General features: G+C 43.4%; 4 protein-coding genes across 6 annotated transcripts; 1 reads left to right on the forward strand and 3 right to left on the reverse strand.

The window, feature by feature from the left end:
* Nucleotide 1: 1 nt before the first annotated feature.
* Nucleotides 2-3,372, reverse strand: LOC100831130 (OTU domain-containing protein DDB_G0284757). Of its 3 annotated transcripts, none has more exons than XM_024461686.1 (10): nucleotides 3,023-3,372; nucleotides 2,581-2,785; nucleotides 2,205-2,278; nucleotides 2,073-2,127; nucleotides 1,609-1,683; nucleotides 1,416-1,489; nucleotides 1,262-1,310; nucleotides 624-708; nucleotides 393-449; nucleotides 2-280 (listed from the first exon to the last, which is right to left on the reverse strand). In XM_024461686.1, the coding sequence occupies exons 2-10, from the start codon at nucleotides 2,740-2,742 to the stop codon at nucleotides 234-236; spliced, it is 678 nt and encodes a 225-aa protein (XP_024317454.1). In that variant the 5' UTR covers nucleotides 2,743-2,785; nucleotides 3,023-3,372; the 3' UTR covers nucleotides 2-233. The 3 variants fall into 3 exon arrangements, with proteins under 3 accessions (XP_024317454.1, XP_024317453.1, XP_003570051.1); XM_024461685.1 differs by having other exon boundaries at nucleotides 2,968-3,371; XM_003570003.4 differs by having other exon boundaries at nucleotides 2-277; nucleotides 2,968-3,368.
* A 2,538-nt stretch (nucleotides 3,373-5,910) lies between these two features.
* Nucleotides 5,911-7,998, reverse strand: LOC100833581 (peptidyl-prolyl cis-trans isomerase FKBP17-1, chloroplastic). Its single transcript, XM_003570011.4, has 4 exons — nucleotides 7,681-7,998; nucleotides 7,249-7,371; nucleotides 6,523-6,639; nucleotides 5,911-6,252 (listed from the first exon to the last, which is right to left on the reverse strand). Exons 1-4 carry the CDS (start codon nucleotides 7,933-7,935, stop codon nucleotides 6,127-6,129), a joined length of 621 nt encoding a protein of 206 aa, XP_003570059.3. The 5' UTR covers nucleotides 7,936-7,998; the 3' UTR covers nucleotides 5,911-6,126.
* Nucleotides 7,999-12,165: 4,167 nt separating this feature from the next.
* On the forward strand, nucleotides 12,166-15,584 carry LOC100836032 (porphobilinogen deaminase, chloroplastic). Its single transcript, XM_003570019.4, has 5 exons — nucleotides 12,166-12,464; nucleotides 13,280-13,685; nucleotides 14,111-14,314; nucleotides 14,832-15,009; nucleotides 15,101-15,584. Exons 1-5 carry the CDS (start codon nucleotides 12,298-12,300, stop codon nucleotides 15,217-15,219), a joined length of 1,074 nt encoding a protein of 357 aa, XP_003570067.1. The 5' UTR covers nucleotides 12,166-12,297; the 3' UTR covers nucleotides 15,220-15,584.
* Nucleotides 15,585-15,819: 235 nt separating this feature from the next.
* On the reverse strand, nucleotides 15,820-19,051 carry LOC100838095 (ribonuclease H2 subunit C). Its single transcript, XM_003570025.4, has 4 exons — nucleotides 18,875-19,051; nucleotides 18,688-18,780; nucleotides 16,691-16,866; nucleotides 15,820-16,233 (listed from the first exon to the last, which is right to left on the reverse strand). The coding sequence occupies exons 1-4, from the start codon at nucleotides 19,014-19,016 to the stop codon at nucleotides 16,168-16,170; spliced, it is 477 nt and encodes a 158-aa protein (XP_003570073.1). The 5' UTR covers nucleotides 19,017-19,051; the 3' UTR covers nucleotides 15,820-16,167.
* Between the last annotated feature and the right edge of the window lie 1,183 nt (nucleotides 19,052-20,234).

The following is a 20,234-nucleotide window of genomic DNA, read 5'->3' on the forward strand; positions in this document are numbered from 1 at the left end:
GACTTGAGAAGATCAATGATTTCTATTGAATGTCTCATCAGCAACAGAAAACTTTCAGCACTTCACTGTACATGAGCTTACATGAGTATGTTTCTCAATTCTCATGATATCATCAGGGCGATGATACAACTTACAACATCAGCAGTATCAAATAATGTTTACATACAGATGATGCTGGACTGGATGCAACAGAATAACAGGAAGCCTCGAATCCATGAACCAGCAAAGCCTATCTAGAACAGCCAGTGCTTCTTTTTAGCCTTGAGCGTTGGAAGATCTGCTAAGAACAGATGTATCATGAGTGTGTCTACTAAGCAATGCCATAGAAACTACATTATATATCTAAATTTAATTTATAACCGGCAGGTATCGTCGAGCAAAATATTCCTCACCTTCAGTTGCATACAGGGAATTGTAGTGTACTTCACACCAGAAACTTAGCCAAAGCTCTGCAGAAGGGAACAAGGGAATGATAAAACACCAATTACTGTGTACGATGATGATATATTAGCTGCTAATAATGAAGGTTTGTACGATAACAAAGTGGTTCAAATAAATGGGGCATAAGTCCAATATAGAAAATAATAAGTCAGCTTTGGGAAAAGCAAGAATGCAGTTCTAACCTCTTGTAGGAGCGACATCCCTGGGGACTATCTCGATTAGGCATGTGTCTCTAAACGACGTCAGCAGGCAAATTTTGGCAGCAAACTGATTTAACAAATTAAAAGGTATCAAACAAATTATTACTGATACATGGCGCCTCCTAATATTGAAATAATTGGATACTGGTAGCTTGGACTTATGTAATATTCATATGAGAAGGCATATTATATTATTTGAAAGAATATCCAGGTGCATCTAAGTAGCAGAACATGTAACTCTAAAATGAAGCATGCGAAACATAAGAGAGCATGCCTGATCATCATGAAAAAAAAAAAGAAACTAAGCATTAAAAACATGACGTTGCTTGCAAATTAGATGCATGTAGATCATAGGATAAAAAAGCTCAGTGTCTACCAAACTCAACCATAATAACAGAAATAATTTTAGAGAAGGACAATAGAGTTATAACTACAAAAATAATGCAATCAATATATTATTAGCTTCATATTTTCAAAAGGAATTCCATCAGGAATGTGAAAACATCCAATTTTATCTACAGGTGGAACTAAGGGCAACGAGAAATAACAAAAAAAAAGAAATGTAGTCAAAGGTTTTTACTCATAGAAATAAATCAGCCATCTTGAAAGTGCTATGTTACCCGGTCTGCAGCCGCTTGTAGTGTCACATGATCTCCCCATTCCCCAGATCTACAATGTCATGAATAATATAGCTATCTATAAGGAGATGAGCAAAAAATTGAATCTTATACATCATAGATATCTCAAATCTTCTATGGACTGGATGTATGGAACCTTTTCATTTTCTTCAAGTAAACTTTATAATCCAATGGTACATAGCCTTCATAGTGTTTCCTGTATTCCTTTAACTAAAACAGAAGAGATTATTTCAGTGTAACCGGATATCATGAAAATAGATAGTGAAGGCATACACATTCTGCTAAGGCAAAAAATATATATTAGATGAAGGGAGGGATGGGCGGTCAACCTGCTTCACTACCGCCTTCCTCACATGTTTGTGATGGTTAGCATTGCGGAATATCTGGTCTGCCAGAGCTCGAAACTGCAGAGAAAACACACGAGCGAAATTGGGAAACGTTGAAGACACGATAAAAATTCGACCTGGAAGAGCTGAAGTATGATAACTGTAAGATAACATTTATTTAGAAAGAGGATGTTTTACGGAAAATTTCTTATCTGTCTATATGGGAAGAATACTTAGAAATTAGCAATACCTATATGAACAATAAATTCAAGGAATGTAATAGAAATGTCCTTTTTAACATGTGTCTTCAAAGACACACTTATGCCCTGCTTGCAATGTTGTATTTTTTCTGGGAGGGACTGGTATTAAGTTCAACTCCCTCCAAAGTTGAACTAAATACCAGCTCCCCCACAAAAATACAGCATTCCAAGCCGGGCCTTATTCTGTAAAGTGTGTCATAAACTAACCTGGCAATTCCCATCTCCTTCTATCTGATATTCAGCTAAGCCGTAAGTTCCCAATCTGTCAAAAAGAAATCTGAGGTAAATGAACCTATCATAAAACAGAGGGACAAAGCAATAACGAAATGCAACCTTTACCTTTCCATTAATGTTACATGGTCTATACTTGCAAAAGTAAGATCAGGAATTTTCCCATTAACTCGAGGAGTGTGCTGCCAATAAGGACAACATCAGTAACTTGGTACAGAGGTACTACCTCCGTTACATAATTCTTGTCGAAATATTACATGTATCTAGACACTTTTTAGGAATAGATACATCTATTTTTGGACAAATTTGAGACAAGAATTATGAAACGGAGGGAGTAAGTACTAGATATGTAAGGAACTTGTAGCATGATAACTAGATTTAATAAGAAATAGCTTCTGCCAGCTAATATGGCAGATTTAGAAGTTATTGAGAGGCACCAAAACCATCATGAACACACGCTCAATAACTGATAGATTAGTAGTACCGGGAGTGAATCTAAGTGTGACAGACGCTTTCCAAGACTCCGTCCATTGTTCTTTGGTTCAGTTACAATGGCACCAACTGTCACATCCTCCTCACTCCCCTGAGTACTGGTGCTAATGCTTGAGCAAGAGCTTTTACTAACATTATCCTTTTGTTCAGACATACTACCTCAGAAAGAACATTGAGAATGTATGGTTTACAGCAGGCTGCAAAGAAATTGAAACAGAGTTAGGTGACAAACAATTTTGAGTTCTGAAAGTTAAGAACACCGCTCTGCACATCAACATGGACAGCCAAGCACAATCATAAAAGCCTGGTGGCAAGTAGCAAATAATAGCTTGTATTAAAACATTATGCATTAGCCATCTAGACACTCAAGATAAAATACCAAGATTGAAGCGTGCACGGGCGGAGTTCCCAGTAGAGCAAGGTACGTTGGGCACCTGGATTTTTGCCTCCGTTACGAATTGGGGAAGATCAAGGAGACGGAACGGGGAGCTAAATGGCGGAATCCGTTCGTGGGGTGAAGGGAGGAGAAACGGTCGGGAGCGAGAGAACCGAAGGGGAGATCAACCTGCGGCGGAGGCGCTCGCGCGAGTAGGAAGACGAGCTAGGGGTCTGGGGCGCTCGCTCGGCAGCGGGATGGGGAGGGAGGGACGGCGGCGCTCGCGCGAGGAGGAAGAAGGCGAGCGACGGAGCGAGCGGGCTGGTGGGGCGCTCGGCAGCGAGATGGGGAATTTTTTCTGCCGAGCCGTGTGAGTACCGTCGACAAGGTCGGTGACGAAGAATAGAGATCTGAGATCCTAAGCACACATACACAGTCATCATTTTCAAAAGCTGGAATTTCATGGCAACAATTACAAGCAATAAACAAGAGCCATTCCCATCATAAGCTGCTACTAGTACAGATGGATCCCAATTTTCTGTATTTACTTCTTGCAAAATGAATAGCAAACAAATTTATGGTAAAATAGACTTTGGAGTATCTCATACCAGGAAAGAATATATTTTGATAAAATGATAGAACAAAACTCTACGAACAATCGGAGCAGGTTAAGGCTCGTCACCTTTGACAGAAATCGACGCCGGAGAATTTGGGGCAAGCGGGAAGCCGTCGCGAGGGGAGGACGGGCGGGGGAGGAAGGAAGAAGAGAATAGCAAATGCTCGAGTTATAGAGGAGAGAGGGGGCAAGGGGTTATATTTGACATTTACAAGGTTTCCGTGCACGGGAGCGTTAGTAAATAACGTGGGATTTCATGCTACTCTATGCTTATCATCCTCTTTCTTATTTTGGTGGCCACCACATATGAGTTATTGTCGCTACGTCTTTCCGGTTGGCCGGACCTTGTCGATTTCATAGCTTCTTGGTAGCCACCACGCAGGAGTCATTATCTGGACAACTTTACAGCTTTGCGGGCGTTGTCAATTTTGTATTGTCTCGATAGACATCACGTATGAGTTGTTATCAGTCTAACTTTGCGGTTCTATAGATTGCGTCAATTTCATAGAATGCCTCTTAGACACCACGTGTGATTATTGTCAGGAGAACTTTACAACTCCACAGATTTTGTCTATTTCATAATATCCTAGTAGGCACCACGTATGAATCATTATCAGAACATCTTTATAGTTCCGTGTGAGTCCATATCATCTAGGTAGACAACATACATGAGTTCTTATTGTGACAACTTTACACTTTCCTAGATTTTGTCGACTGCAAAGTATCTTAGTAAGCATCATGAATGAGTTATTATCTGGCCAACTCAAGGGTTCCTCAAAGTTTCGGCAATTTCATAGCATTCTTGTAGACACCATGTATAAGTTATTACCGATACAACTACCTAGGTCTAAAGAGACCTGACAACTCCATAGCATTATGGTAGCCCTCACATAGGAGTCATGACTAGCACAATACCCATGTTTTGCGAGTGATTAACTAACTAGACTATACGAGTTTAAGATCTTTTTGTGTTGTCCTCGCCAAACCATCCATACCCTCTCTTATTTCAACGGTTTGTGCCAAATATAACATACATGTCATGTAATCAAATGTGGACGGCCGCTTCACTTGCATTTGCAATGGCTTGATATATGTAGTAGAACATAAAACCGAATCGGTGTGCAGTTTGAAGATTGGTGACAAAATCCAGGGAGAGAAAGAGGTACTATCACATAAGATGATCGAAGAACATATTGGATAGTCTGGTTACAATTGTTTTTGTTTCTTGAAAGTTCTGAAAGGGAAGGAAAACTGTATAGTTTTCAATGAACCCATTGACCTTGTATATAATCTCTAGAACGTCCACGGAAGCCATCGGATCGGAGTACATGTCGTGCTGGTTTGCCAATGCTAAGAGGCTCTAACGAACCTTATAAATAGTGATTTATGATTTATAGGTCATTTTGGGGATGTTCCACTTGTGTTTGTGTGTTTTCTTGGTTTGTTGGATGTACCTTAGTATTTAAAGTCATGGTAAAACTCTTTTCACTATCTTAGTTCTGAAAAAAAAGACATGATCATCAAACTAATATTTCTTTTGAACCGGAGTCCAAATGCCTCTATTCATTAATTAAGCAGAAGAGACACCTAGATAATTAGCGAAAAATTTGAGCAAAACCCATTACAGTTGTCCACAATGTTTAAAGTGAAAGAATATGACCGCACCACACCGTTCCATTTGGCTACCCACACACAACCCAGTACCCCACACACGTCCTCAAGAACTCTGGCGTTGAGGTTGCTGGTAGATATTTTCATTACTAGTTCTTGATAAATGTTGCTTCAAATAAAACTAAATATACCTTATGTAAGTATATCTCACGGTAGATCTAGCAACGTCGATGCAGTGATGCCGGTATTCTTTATATCAACATTTTAGAACAGAGGATAATGACCAGCACAAACATAACACTCTCTTTTTCCAGAAAACTTACAAAACAAAATAGCAATTTCAATTTTTTTCTCTCTATGAAATTCATAGGGTTGGGTGCATTGAATTTTTTTGTTTTCATCATTACTAAGTAATGTAGATCTACCCTTCTTTCCCTAGAAAAATAGGGACAAATGTATCATAATCAGGAAGACAGAGAGTACTAAATTTCACATGGTATGCACTGCAGAGAATCTTAATTATTTTTCTCACAAATTCGGAGAAAGACCAGTGCTGATTATTAGTAGCTAGCACTAGCAGCGTATCATCACATAACATGTTCTCTGCTGCAACAGCATCTATAATATATAATATTTTGTTTGTCAAAAGCAACCACCAGTCTTTCGACAAAAAATAATATGAGATTCTGGTTTGAGCTAAGAATGGAGGAGCAGAAAAAGATACCGGATATTTGGTTATTACCACAGCAAAATGATGAAATGTGAGAACTGAAGTGATTTCGAATGACCTTTTTTACAGTGTTCTTACTTTTTGTAGGACAGCATCTGTATCTGCGCGATTTAGAATGATTAACATGTGGAGGAAATCACTATACATTCTCCATATTACATTTACAGAAGCATAATCAGCCTGTAGCCTTGGCAAAGCACATGAGTTATGTATGCTGCCTTATGCTTATTAGCTCGATGTCGAAGATGACCGTACCAAGAGTGGAACCCTCGCCATTTGCGAGCCGTGTCGGGTTGAATATAGTAGTAAATAATCTCTGCCGGTCAAAGAACTGCACATGAAACAACGGACAAAATTAGTATCTCCATGATGTCTTGTCACATCATTTGGCGACTTACATGGGATCTTCTTAACCTAAACACATCCATATGCATGAGTTGGTACAACATTAATAGTTCTAGGGTAACATCTTTCTGAATGCATGACTTGTACAGCAGAAAGGAACACATTGGATACTAGGAATTGCCTAGATTGGAGAAACTCCAGATGAGCTTGAGCAAAATAAAATAATCAATGTAAATTGTGGAATCAAAGAAGTTACATTAGGGGGAATTGGTTCTTGTGATGTGTTTTGGTATCCCTGTGATGGGGGAATGATCACACGGCGAAGACCACCGACTCTCATGGACTTCACTGCTGCTTCAATACCAGATATAACCTGCAAGGCTTAGGTATTAAATTATGGCTAGTTTATCACCCTGAAAAGGACTCTAGAAACGAACATCCCAAGAAATATATTTACCAGAATATCAGGTAAACAAGAGAAATCCACATCAAGACCAACAGTGATGAATAATTTCCCAGGGAAGATCCAGAGCCATAACAACAGAATGTTTTATGAGATGCGTTTAATGGTTTTGAAACTAATGTTCAGTTAGTCTGCAGTGACTATACCAAAGAACAAGAGTAGCTGATATTACTCCCTCTCCTCCTCTTCGCAAAAAAAAACTCCCTCTCCTCCTTTTTTTTCCTTTGGAAATCCCTACATTGTTATTTAGCCAATGGAATTCTGGGAGAATAAATTCATTATTTTGGCATGCTTTCTTGTAAGCTAGTACTATAGCTACAGTACTAGAAAGTACCATAAAATATTCGCAAAAAGAAAACAGCAAAGCTCCTTCACGATGAGAACAGAAGAACTCCAATATGTCATAGCCTCAGACTTCCACTAACTAAATTTACATGATGTAGTGCGGTACTGTGATTCAGACACAAAGTTTTTGATAATCTATTATTGTGAAAAGTCCTATCGAAACCCTTATCTTACCTTTCCAGACCCAATGGTGAAGACAAAAGGCATTGGATCCCCGCTCTCATCCTTGTGATCATAGGTTGAGTCGAAGCGCCAACCTTGCTTCGCAGCCAGTCTCCCATAATAATGAATTGCAACCTTCAAACAAGCAGGGAACCATAAGAACATATGGTATGCCCTATTCAAAATTAACAACATTCAAGCCACAAATATTACAGTGTTACATGTAAGAAATCACTGCACTTATTTGTAAGTCTTCCTCGATCATAAGAAGAAATTAAACTGTAGTCTTGTTGGTATCATGATAGCTTAGTAAGTATCAAAGTAATGAACTTGAGCAATTTCAATTTTCAAGGTAAGCTTGGTTAACTAGGACAACTAAGAACTACGGAGTAAGAAGCGTGCTGCTAGTAAGCACCAAGTCTGCAGAGAGGCGTCGCCCTTTACCTGGTCGCCGTCGACCGGGATCTCGCCGGAACCATCCCGGAGGTCTAGCGCCTTCACGCCCCCGGAGCTGGGGATCTCGCCGAATCGAGGGGCCGCGGCGGAGGCGGCAGCCGTGGGGAGGGAGGACACGGTGGATGCTAAGAGAAGGAGGCGTCTTCTTGTGACCGTGAAAGGTGGTGCTGAATCTAGGTTTCCGGTTATTGTTTTCAGAGGAGGCAGCGCCGGAACGGCGACGGCGACGGCAGTACGGACCATGGACGCCGCCGCTATTTCCTTTTTCTTTTGTTTATTTACTTCTGGATTTATGTATGTTTGATAGTAGAGTATTTTAAAAACCATAGTTTTGCAATACTACAGTTTTTTAGACTATAGATCTAAAATACTGCAGTTTTGATAAACTCAAGTATATTGGAGTATTCAGAATACATTGATGTGTTTGGTGGTGCTGTAAAAAAAAACATCTCTCCAGCACATCTTCTTCTTCCCCTCTCTCTCTCTCAACAGCAGCAGTGACCCCTCGGTCCCTTGCTGTCCCTTCCTCCTTACCCCATCGCTGCTCCTGCTTATCTTCTAATCCACGCGCCTCGTCCCCCCTTCCTCCTCTTCTCCCGTCTCCCTCCATTCTACCGAGCTCTCTCTTCTGTGTCCCATGCTCCTCTTTTCAAACAGCGACCTACAGCGAGGGGCGGCGTGGCGACCGACAGAGGGCGGCGGCACGGCGACCCGCGGCGGGGGGGGGGGGGGGGGGGGGCGAGGCGATTGGCAGAGGGAGACGCCAGCAGTGGCGGAGGGCGGCCGCCAGAGCAGAAGAGGACACACCTCGATCTGCAGCGGCGGCGGCGAGCTGCGGCGGTGGCCACGCATAGATCATGGATCTGCAGCGGCAACCATCCAATGGCCATCGGCGAGGATGTGGAAGCCAGATGCGTCGACGACGGGATCCTTTTTTCCTCCCATGCTCTGTAAAAAATAAAGAGGTCTGGACCTCTTTATTTTATACAAAGGAAATACCTCAGTTTTGGGAATACTTTGGTATTAAAACTGTAGTTTTTTTAGATGACCAAACACCTCTATGTATATAAAACTAGAGTATATCTAAAAACCGTGGTATTCTCAAAATACTGAGAAAAAACTGAGCTACCAAACATAGCCTAGCTTCATTTTTTCCACCACGTTAGAAGCGATGATTCTTTTTTGTTGAGCGGAAAAAGGAAAAAAATCAAAGAAAATACTGATAAGATTTGAAATAAATTGATAAGGAAGAGCCAATAGGAACATAATAATATGTGGAAAACAAAGGGAGGCCGTCACATGGAAGAAAATATATTTTGGAGGAACAAATAAAAAATTATAGGAATTGAATTTTACTACTAGTATAGATTTTAGAGAAAACCAAACCTAAACAAAGAAAAGCAATTTTAAATTCGTTTCTACTATCTTATCGATTACTACGTGATATTAACATGGTTTCTTTTTCTTATGCAGCATCTAGTTGACTTCCTGAAGCAATTTACATGATCTTGTTTCTTATGTTATTTCTTATGTTTATTTTGTTCTTGCGTTCTGAAATCCCTCACTCTAGATAGTGAACAAAGATCAAGGGTAAGCTAGACAACACTTAATCACTATGGAAGAGTCAAGACCATATTAGGTTAATGCTCAATATTATCACGACTAACCTCATATGAATTGTGATTGTCATAGAAAATTTGACAGACAATATCACCAGTGTCATGAAAAACTTTGTTAAAATACGTATACTTTGAACTATAACATGTGAACCATGGGACTGACAAACATGGCAAACTATGTACGAGAATGAATATGAGGTATGCATTACAATTTGTTATAATTTATTTAGAAAAACAAAATTGGAAATAAATAAATAAAAATGGCCAAATATATCTATGTCAACTTTCTTTTAGTATCTCCCAACCAATGACTGAAGGATTTTTTTTCCATACACGTTAGTGACTGCCTCTTCAAATGCAGACCCAAAAACCGGAAGAATAAGAACACCCGTGAGGTGCTGTGCGACACCGAAAACTGACGCAAATTCATAATCATGTATAGTTAACTTTGTGACACCTTTTTTTTTTGGACCGTGCTACGCAGCGGCGTCGATGCGTAACGATTCACAGCGGCGCCCGCCTTCCCGTGCTGCGCTAGCGCTTTCTTTCCGCACGCACTGCAGCCAGCTGGGCAGACCAGCAGGGCCTGCCTTCCCGCGCGCAGTAGCAGCCAGCCGGCCCACCGAAGTAGCCCAATAGCACCTCGCTAGCCCAGCAGCCGGAAGCAGCCTAGCGTGCTAGGCAAGCCTCGCTAAAAAAAAAAAAAAGAAGCATATGCATAGCCTCGCAGCGCGTTTCCTTCGCAGGCTCGCAGCTAGCTCAGCTCCAGGCACCGGCAGTAGCGTTTGGCTTAGGTCTCTGGCTCATCTCACTTCACCTTTTTTGTTTGCAGAGGAGACTACGCAGCGGCGGTGTTCCTCTCGTAAGAATCCGTTTTGTTTGTCCTTCCAAATTGCGCATATTTTCACATTAAAAAATCGTTAAAATATTGTGTAAAATGGTCAGGTTAGCTGTGTCTATTTGCCAGATTATCCACACCAACTTGACATGTTAATTGTGTGTGATTGTCAGATTAATTGTGTCTACTTGCCAGATTATGCGCACCTACTTACCGGCTTATCCATGCCTACTTGTCTGGTTAGCGATGCGTATTTACCGACTTGCCAGGTTAACAACGCTTACTTGTCTGGTTAGTTATGTCTACTTGCCAGGTTTACTATGCCCACTTGACATGCCTATTTGCCAGGTTAGCGATAGCTACTTGCCAGCTTAGATATGCATACTTGTCAAGTTAACTATGTCTACTTGTCAGGTTAGCAATTCTTAGTCACCAGGTTTACTATGTCTATTTGTCAGGTTAACAATGCCTAATTGCCAGGTTACCTATGCCTACTTACCAGGTTAGCAATATCTTGTTGCCAGGTTAGCATTGACTAATTGCCACGTTACGTATGGCTACTTGCCAGGTTAGCAATGTCTAGTTTTCAGGTTAGAAATGCCTAATTGCCACGTTCATGCCTACTTACCAGGTTAGCAATGTCTAGTTGCCAGGTTAGAAATGCCTAATTGCCAGGTTATCTATGCCAACTTACCAGGTTAGCAATGTCTAGTTGTCAGGTTACCTATGACTACTTGCCAGGTTAACAATGCCTAGTTGCCAGGTTAGCTATGCGTACTTGCCAGGTTAAGTACGCCTACTTGCCAGGTTAGTGATGGCTACTTGCCAAATGCCTATTTATCAGGTTAGCAATGCCTAATTGCTAGGCTAATTATGTCTAGTTGTTAGGTTAGCAATGTCTAATTGCAAGTTTAGTTATGTCTACATGTCAGGTTAGCAGTGCCTAATTGCCAAGTTGGTTATGTCTACTTGCCGGGTTAGCAATGGCTTCTTGTCAGGTTAATTGGACCTAAATGCCTACGGCTACTTGCCGTTTTATCCATAATTATTTATCAAGTTAACTATGCTTAATTATATTTAATTGACAATTTTGTGTTTGTTGCAAGCATCCATACAGTCATATCGATCATGGTTACACCAGTATTTTCTCAAAAACTGCTTACATGTACCTGGGCTGGAGCCCATTCATCTCCTCTTGTGCTTGGCCACCTCCTGGCCCATCTCCCTAACGAGCTCGCAATCCCCTATATCGTCTTCCTTCTGTGGCAGGTTTGCTTTGTTACATTAACTCCACAGACGTGGTTGATCTCTCCTTCGATTCCATCGTTCTGACCTTTTCTCGTTAAATTGAAGTTGGGACTTTATTTCCCATCACCCCACGAACCGATTCATCTTTTTTTCTCCCTGTTATCTCTTTTATCATTTTCAATTTGTAAACTGAAATCATGAAATTTTCCCAATTAATTCTGCCAATCAAACAGAGGAAAATCAGGGCGTCCCATGCTATACCGGGCCTGCCTGATCGCGAGGGCATTGATTTCCGACTGACCCCCGCACAGCCGCCGTGCGGCGCTTCAGGTGTGCCCTGTCACTGGTGTAGCAGCACTGCAGCAGACCACCACGACGGCAAACGGGAGCTGCAAGCCTGGAGTCACCCCGCCCTCTAGCCACGCTCTGCCTTCGCTGTGAGCATGCCGCTGCCGCTCTCTTTCCCCCTTCTCCCTCTCTCTCTCTCTCAAATCCAGTCGCTGCATCGCGTAGCCTTTCTCGCTTGCTCGCCTTGGTTTCTCTCTCGCTCGCTCTCGTATGCACGAAGTTTAAAATGTCGTACCGAAAGACAAGGCTGGGCACGTGCCCCAGATAGATTTATCGTTTTTTTTACCTTTACACATTCATTCATGAATTTCTTTTACATTACGCATCCATTCATGTTTGTTTTTTTGCACGTGTCTTAATTTAAAGTCGACTAGAGATATGTTTTTGACATACCTACAAGATCCAATAAACCTCATCTCTCTCCCTTGCATTATCTTCTCCTCTCATCCATCCCCCGCCGAGCCCGACAGACAGCGCAGGCACCCTTCTCCTCCTCTTCTCTAGCAACTCCTCCGCCTCGCCGAACACACTCCTCTCCTCCTCCCGCCGGAGATGGCGACGCTGAGGTGCACCACCACCGCCCACCACTCCCTCCTCGGCTCGCCGACCTGCGTCGGGCGCCCTCGCCGGAGGTGCCCCGCGGTGGTGCGCGCCGCCGTCGCCGTCCAGGCCGAGGCGCAGCCCAAGGTCTCCCTCATCCGGATTGGCACGCGCGGGAGGTGAACAAATTCGAACCTTTGCCCTGTGTTTCTTTCTTCTTGGGATTGGAGCCTAGGATGGTGGCGAATTTTGCGGCCGAGTTCGTGAAAACCCGTGCCTTGATGTGCTTACTCGGTCGTGATTCGGGGGTTGCAATGTAGTGGAGGAGTTGTCTGTGATTTTGAGGGGTTCGTAGATTTACTTTTTTTTCTTGCCTATTTTGTGTCCTGGGAATTTGGGTTTTGAGATGCGGCTCTGATCCGATCGCGTTTCCAGATGCCAGATACTGTGAAATCTGGGTGAATTCAGATGCGAATTGGTGAGAATGGCTACCAAGATCTGCGTTTTAGCCCCGTTTCGCTGGAATCGTGATATATCATCGGAGCAGCATGCCGTTGACCCTGGTAGTGCTAATTACTGCTGAATAGTGGACTCTTTGCCATCAGCATAACTGGACCTGCAGATGTTATCTGTGCGATTTGGGGCCAATATGAGACGTTTTGGTGTTTTTGAGTTTAATCAACTAGCTGTGTGTTCCATGTGGGTGTATACACGGTCGGTGTAGCTTTTAGCTGCCTTTTGCTTGTTTTGGCTTAGTGAATCTGATTTCGACTTGGATCTCCTGGGAAGCTTGCATTGCTTTGGCCTTCATTTTTTAAGCTGAAGAAAAGAAAAGAACTCGAGGTAGAAACCCCCAAGAGAAGCATATTTTTGAATTCTAGCTGTCTTTTTCAATGTTCTGTTGGATGTGCTTCCACTGCTGTTTTCTGTACCAGAATATCATCTTGCTTAAATATGCGAGTCTATAATTCAAATTATTGGCTATGTAGGACAGTCCTCTTGCACTTGCACAAGCTCATGAAACTAGGGAGAAACTGAAAGCTGCACACACAGAGTTAGCTGAAGATGGTGCTGTTGAGATTATCATCATAAAGACCACAGGAGACATGATCTTGGACAAACCCCTGGCAGATATAGGAGGCAAGGGTTTATTCACCAAGGAGATAGACGATGCACTCTTGCAGGGAAGGATTGACATTGCTGTTCACTCGATGAAAGATGTCCCAACATATCTACCAGAAGGCACGATATTGCCCTGTAACCTCCCACGAGAAGATGTGAGAGATGCATTCATATGCTTGAATGCAAAGACTCTTGCGGAGCTTCCTGCTGGCAGTGTTGTTGGGAGTGCTTCCCTTCGGAGGCAATCTCAGATTCTTTATAAATATCCATCTCTAAAAGTAAGTTTACGTGCGATGACTGCGTTCATGCAATACAAGTTTTTTTTTCTTATGTCTGTTCGTAGTTGTTTTCCATGCTTTAAATAATCACTGCTACCCCAGGTCCCCAGCACTGCAAACTCATACATTTTTATTTTCCGTATATAATGCTACCTGAGAACTCTTGTGTAAGAATGTATACTTGTAGATTGCTGTTGTGAAGGTGTGTCGTTTCATGTCACATATGTGCCGAGGAGATATTCTTGCAATTTTGTTTCTTGTTGTATAGAATCCCGGACTACTTCCTAGTCTTCTAGTGTAGTAATATGTGCTGTTTTATTAATTTAACTAGCAGCTTTGATTAGAGATTCTTGTCGGTTTGAGTAGTGCTTAAAAATGATGACACACTGTTGACTAATGATGACACACTGTTGACTACTTTTCAGGTTGTTAACTTTAGAGGAAATGTTCAGACACGGTTAAGGAAACTCAAAGAAGGAGATGTCCATGCTACGTTGTTGGCACTGGCTGGACTAAAACGGTTGAACATGGCGGAAACTGCAACATCTGTATTATCAGTGGATGAGATGCTACCAGCAGTTGCTCAAGGTGCTATCGGAATAGCTTGCAGGACCAACGATGACAAAATGGTAGGTCTTCTAATGTTTCAAAGTAGATTAACAATCATAGTTGCTGAATGCATATTGCCATATCCAAATCTGGCTTGTACTGCATTATGCTGCTACATTTTAGTTCATCAATTTTGCATGCGCCTCTGATTAAGTTGTAAGCTCAATTTTGTACGTCATGTTCTTTGTTGGCCACTGTACCATATCATGTTCTTAACACCCAGATACAATTGCACCCAAGTCTGTGTTGTCAACCAACTACTCACATCTTATTTGCCTAGCACAGCCCCAAATCCTTTTGTTTGTTATTTTTTTACCCAACCATATTGCTTACTTTTTTTAGAGGATACTTCTTTTATTTGAAACTACTCACAGAGCATGGATTTTGAATATTTCTGTTTTGTCTTGTGTTCTCCACAAATGCCCTGGAGCTGTGCAGAACACACTAGCTTCTTGGCTGAGTAATTTTTTTTATGCACACCTCTAGGCTCTAGCTAAAGATGCTGAGACCTCCCTCCTTGCATTTTTCTTTTTGTAGATGGATTATCTATCCTCTTTGAATCATGAAGATACCCGATTAGCTGTTGCATGTGAAAGAGAATTCTTGTCGGTTCTTGATGGTAACTGCCGAACTCCAATTGCGGCATATGCTTACCGTGATAAGGATGGCAATTGCTCATTCCGGGGGCTATTGGCCTCACCAGATGGATCTATAGGTATCATATATTTTTCAGTTAGAAATATGATTGAATTTGCTGCATTTATTATAGAGTGACAATTTTTTGCCTTCCTTTATTCTTCTTACAGTATATGAGACATCAAGAAGTGGAACATATACTTTTGATGACATGGTTGCGCTTGGCCAAGATGCCGGCTATGAACTGAAATCAAAGGCTGGGCCTGGTTTCTTTGATGGCTTGCAATAAAAAATATCCACCACCGCCTGAATAGTGTTAATTTATTTTTTATCTTATTCTCATAGTTACGATAGAAGTTTGTACCACGTATTGAGCTGTCCCATTCAAATATGTATCTCTGTTTTTGTTAGCACTGCGGGTTAGAATTTAGAATGCGGTTCAGCGGTTTGGTATCCTTCAATTCATCAAATTCTGGAAGAGGCTTCTGCGCGGTCACGTTGTGTTGTTGTAACATTGTAATCTGACGTAATATTGCTGTTTTCCAAGAAATAGTTGGTTAATAATTTTCTGTTTGCCAAGGTTATTATCCTGTAAACTGGTCCTTTCACGAGTCCAGCGAAATCTACAATAAGGCAACCAATTGAACTTGTTTATGTATGAATCCCACCACCTATCGTTGGTACATACTGTGGATAATATTCACTCTGGTTCTGATGTTTTGAGGACATACCTGGTGCTACTCTGGTGCTACACATGTGCTAAATATACTATCAATATTGGAAGATTTTGTGAAAATGATACTGACCTTGTGGCCCTTTTCTGAAGGCTTGGAGCAGAAGTATTCTTTATTGTATCATTTGATAGACCTAAATTATGAATTTTGCAACATCATATAAAGGCACTGTAATTTTTTGCACATCATATTAAGCCATTACAAATTTAAAGTTTACACTGGCACGGTATCACAACATTACAGGTAAGATAGCCTGAGAGGGGATCTTGACTGTAGAACAGGAAAGAGCACAAGAGTTACTAAACATAACATTACATCGATGCAGGAACTTCCCTATTCAAGAAGAGAACATGGAACAAACAGAGTGCCTGGCCCTCACAGGCTCACTTTTCATTCCAACATCTCCAAGTTCATTGTAGTAGTAAATTTGCTTGTTAGGTTGGTTGTTGGGACGATTCACCTGCTAGAACCAAATTACAGATTTACTATGTAATGGATCTTGGTCAGCTGTTCTGGTTCGGCGTGGCTGACATGTTAGCCAGCTCTTCGGCAGTCACTGGCTTGTGCATCTGCACGAACAGGAACCTCTAGTTAGGACAGTGATATAATTCCAAAAGTTCTTTCAGTGGATGCTTACTACTGTACTTATTATTGTGCCTAAACAAATTTAAAGTACGACTGATAAAACAAACAGATAGCATGGCAATCAACTGTAAGCTCAGCACAAGTAGGTCCAGAAATAAAATATCAATAAAGAATCAAACAAAAATACAGAACATTAGACTGTATCAACAGAGTGAAATTACTGATACAATCAACACTCACTAAGCAAGGGTACAAGTTAATTCATGAGCATGGATCATATCGACTTCACCACAAATTGTATTACGTGCCTTACCCTGACCCTGAACTGCGTGCCCAATAGGAATTTATCAAAAATTTGAGTGATGGAAGCCAAATAGTACAGAAGCATAAGAACTCAACTGCTCAAAATGGGCCAAACGAAATCTGGAAAGAAATACTCACTGCATTAGCAATGGTTAACCAATGAAAGCAGCGTGGGAGAGGATCTTCTGCTGATGGCATGGCATCATGATTCCAGTAAGTTATGTTCTGGAATTCTGCGCGGGATACAAAATTGCTAGCATCCCCATCCATGTTCTGCATATCCTTTGCTGCACTCTTCTTCTCCAATACATAACCTAAAGAGATTTTAAAAGAACCACAAACTCGATCAACATAACATGTTTTTTTTTTGAAAGAGCCCACTTGATATATTAATTCAGACAAGGTACGAAAGCCCCAGCAGCCTGGACTAAGAAGTAAAGAAATATTACAAGGCTGCCTAGAACCCCACGCGTCGCACAACCACGCAGGGAAGCGACACGTAGGGGGCAACGTGTGAGAACAACAGAAATCCCAAAGGCGAAGTTCGAAGAGTCGCCGGCACCGGAGATGTCCGACGTAGTCACCCCATTGCCAAACAGCGAGATCAACTCACTGCACTGCCTCCGAAGACGCTCACCACGGAGCCGGAGGAATATGCTTGCCGGCGCCCAAATTCTTGAAGGAGCACATGTGTCGGCTACTAGCTCTTGCAAAGCTTGATTCAGGTGCCAAAATCTCACGAGGAGAGACTGCCATACTCCCGTCGCAACCGAGGACCAGGAACTGGGCCTCCCATAAGGGAGGTTTGAGGTCTCGACAGGAGGCGTAGCTTGCCAACAAAATTTTGAGAACCTGATAAGAAGAACCGTATCGACACCAAGGTGTCCGCACCAAATAAGGCCCTCGGATGGCCAGATCCATAGAAAATTAAAGCACAAGATGCAGTGGAGCTTGATAATTTTTGGATCCATGGCTCCAGCATCAAAGAGGGGCAGATTCCAAGTGGGAACTTTTATTAGAGAAAAGCAACAAAGGAGGGGAAAATAGAGCAGAGCAGGACGGGTACCGACGCTCTGCCATGGACGCTTTAGATCTGCGCGTCGCACAGACCTCCTCTTCTCCGGAAGCCTGGCCACCATCGTTGACCAGGGCCAGATCGAGGAAGGGGAAACAGCCAGATCTAAAGGGAGCAAGAAACAAATGTTCACCAGGAAGAACAAGAAGGTAGCTGCACCATCACCAGAGAACCTGGCAGCAGTAGCAAGCGAACTCCATGGACCTCCTTGCCGTGAGCTCCGGGACGGCGATGGCAAACACATCGGAAACAAACCATTAACTACTACTGTACGCGCACATGCCTCCCTTCCCCTTCCACTCCGGCGGGCGGCGCCAGCGGAGGAGAGGGGAAGGGAGGCAGGCGAGGCTAACGGCAGTTCGCCAAGCAACGAGGCTTCTGGAGAGGACGAGCAAGAGGAGGAAGAGAGCTACTGCCTAGCTCGGAAGGAGCGTGTGGAGTTGGTCAAACTTTTTTCATCAACATGACATGTAGTTCCAACTCTGATTTTGTGCTGAGGATGCAGAAGGATGGACCATAACCACCAACCATCACTATCATGTCATCACTGTAACAAACCTAGTATTCCCAGAAGGCATTCCATTCTGTGACGAATAAGATATCTAAGATTTCTGTGTCCATACAGATTTGATATCTAAGATACAAAAGAGAAAGATCACGGTCACCATTCAGTGACCATTTCAGCAGTAAACAAAACAAAACTTCATGTTCCTTGTGACGGCTTCCAATATAAGCATTACTGCACTAGATTGTTGGAATGGATTATGCCAATCTAACAGCACAAAATTGCAGGATCAAATTAAGTATATTTTCACTAATTGTAACGACGGTCAAGTCATAACCCACTTCGAGCAGGAGCGCACACATAATTTCTGCAATCTACCGATAATAAGGAGAGCACGATTTCGGCAGAGAGAGAGTTGGAGTATGCAGTGCAGGTTTTTTTTTTTTTACCCATCATTCCATGACTAAGCACACTTTGCTACGAGCCTACGAATCGACCAAAATGTCACATCAAGAGCTTCGAACTGAATATGAAGTCCACATCGAAGCAGCTCACCTCGGTAGCCATCGGGGAGCGCGACGGTGGCGCCCTGCAGCTTCCTCCCGCGGAAGAAGGCTTCCTCCACCCTCACCCCTTCTACCTCCACACCTACATTCAGGAACCCATCAATCTCTTGAACCAAGCGGGCAAAAGAGACAAGAGGGTGAGAGGGAGCCCAGATCTTTGGGGCGAGGGAAGCGACCTGTGTCCCTGGGCTTGAAGTAGTCGGAGACGGCGGCGGCGCTGCTGTGCCTGATGCCGCAGGGCAGGAGGTGCACCCGGCCGAGGTCGGCGCCTGCCGGGGACAGGTCGACGCCGGCGGCGGGAGGGGTGGCTTGCTCCATGGCTCGGGGCGGGGGGTTTCGATTCAGCGCAGCCGCCACGCCTAGAGAGGCTTATTCCAAAGGGCCGCTTACCTGGGCTTTTCCACGGTGCGGCCCATTAGCAGTATCAGGCCGCTAGAGCAGTTGCACGCATATTCCTTTCTAAAAAAAGTGTGTGTGTATTGTCCATCAAGCGAGATCGATTGTATTTCCTAAAAAAAAAAAAAACCCGGAGATCGCGGGCCACATCCTCTCCCGTCTCGCATCCCATTCGGACCCGCCACACATCAACAACGCCCGTTTCTTTCGCTGGCGTTGCCGTCGATCATCAACCTCGGCAACGGCAGCGTCCATCATAGCCTTGCCGACAGCGACATCGTCGCCAATAAGCGGCGCGGTCGTTTCGTCATGCCTAGAGGCTGCCTCCTCCTCCATCCTTGGATGGAGCGATCCATAGAGGTGCCAGCATGCCGCTACCGCTACCCCGACCGCCGTTGTGAATCCGGCATCGTCTGCTACCGTGGCGAGAGTTGGTGTCGTCGTCGCGCTCTTTGGCAACGGTGTTTTCAAGTCTGTATTTCTTCTTCAGCCGGGCACCAACACGCTTCCATGCTCAAATGGAGCTTATTACTGCATGCCGTTTGGTGATGGGTCGAGCTTTCTCTACAACGATATAGCCTTCTGCCATGGGAAGCTCTTCGATCGCCGTAGACTCGACGGAGAATCTCTTTGCCCATGACTTGGTCGGAGGAGAGAGGCCGATACTATCTCGGAGGTACTGTGTCCTTGTCATGGAACAACAAACCAGCTGCGCTGACGATGATGTCCAGCGCTGCCTTCTGACGTCCTCGGACAAGCAGAAGCTGCTCATGGTACGATGGAGCATCCCTTGCGTGACGAATTATATGGCCGATCGGCGGCAGGCGATGGATCTGCGGGTGTTTGAGGCGGACTTTTACAAGGGTCGGTGGTCAGAGGTCAAGGACTTGGGCGGCCAGACTCTCTTCATTGGACGGGCTTGCTCCGCGGCGCTTGTGGTGCCTGAGCACTACGATGATCCAAGATTCCGAGGAGGTAATCGTGTGTTTCTGCTCGGCCACGAGTGGGCATTGGCATGGAGCCGTGTCTACTCCAATCGGTTTTGCACATGTGCCGATTGCCAAAAGCTGAATGTCAACGGCAGTCCCACCTATTGTCGTCTATGACATGATGAGTGGCGAAATTAGTGCAGTTCCGCGC

The sequence above is a fragment of the Brachypodium distachyon genome, chromosome 3 (genome assembly GCF_000005505.3).
Source record: "Brachypodium distachyon strain Bd21 chromosome 3, Brachypodium_distachyon_v3.0, whole genome shotgun sequence".
NCBI lineage: Eukaryota > Viridiplantae > Streptophyta > Magnoliopsida > Poales > Poaceae > Brachypodium > Brachypodium distachyon.

What these genes read in the sequence shown, in the direction of transcription:
- LOC100831130 (XM_024461686.1), bottom strand. Translation starts at nt 2,742, where the DNA reads ATGTCTGAACAAAAGGATAATGTTAGTAAAAGCTCTTGCTCAAGCATT. An exon ending in AAGGAGATGGGAATTGCCAG is followed by an intron (nt 1,684 to 2,072) that starts GTTAGTTTATGA and finishes TTTTCTCTGCAG; the next exon opens with TTTCGAGCTCTGGCAGACCA. An exon ending in TACAAGCGGCTGCAGACCGG is followed by an intron (nt 709 to 1,261) that starts GTAACATAGCAC and finishes TTGTTAAATCAG; the next exon opens with TTTGCTGCCAAAATTTGCCT.
- LOC100833581 (XM_003570011.4), bottom strand. Translation starts at nt 7,935, where the DNA reads ATGGTCCGTACTGCCGTCGCCGTCGCCGTTCCGGCGCTGCCTCCTCTG. An exon ending in TCACCATTGGGTCTGGAAAG is followed by an intron (nt 6,640 to 7,248) that starts GTAAGATAAGGG and finishes TAAGCCTTGCAG; the next exon opens with GTTATATCTGGTATTGAAGC. An exon ending in AAGAACCAATTCCCCCTAAT is followed by an intron (nt 6,253 to 6,522) that starts GTAACTTCTTTG and finishes TTTCATGTGCAG; the next exon opens with TTCTTTGACCGGCAGAGATT.
- LOC100836032 (XM_003570019.4), top strand. Translation starts at nt 12,298, where the DNA reads ATGGCGACGCTGAGGTGCACCACCACCGCCCACCACTCCCTCCTCGGC. An exon ending in CGGATTGGCACGCGCGGGAG is followed by an intron (nt 12,465 to 13,279) that starts GTGAACAAATTC and finishes TATGTAGGACAG; the next exon opens with TCCTCTTGCACTTGCACAAG. An exon ending in ATAAATATCCATCTCTAAAA is followed by an intron (nt 13,686 to 14,110) that starts GTAAGTTTACGT and finishes ACTACTTTTCAG; the next exon opens with GTTGTTAACTTTAGAGGAAA.
- LOC100838095 (XM_003570025.4), bottom strand. Translation starts at nt 19,016, where the DNA reads ATGGAGCAAGCCACCCCTCCCGCCGCCGGCGTCGACCTGTCCCCGGCA. An exon ending in CTTCAAGCCCAGGGACACAG is followed by an intron (nt 18,781 to 18,874) that starts GTCGCTTCCCTC and finishes TCCTGAATGTAG; the next exon opens with GTGTGGAGGTAGAAGGGGTG. An exon ending in GGTTAACCATTGCTAATGCA is followed by an intron (nt 16,234 to 16,690) that starts GTGAGTATTTCT and finishes CTGTTCGTGCAG; the next exon opens with ATGCACAAGCCAGTGACTGC.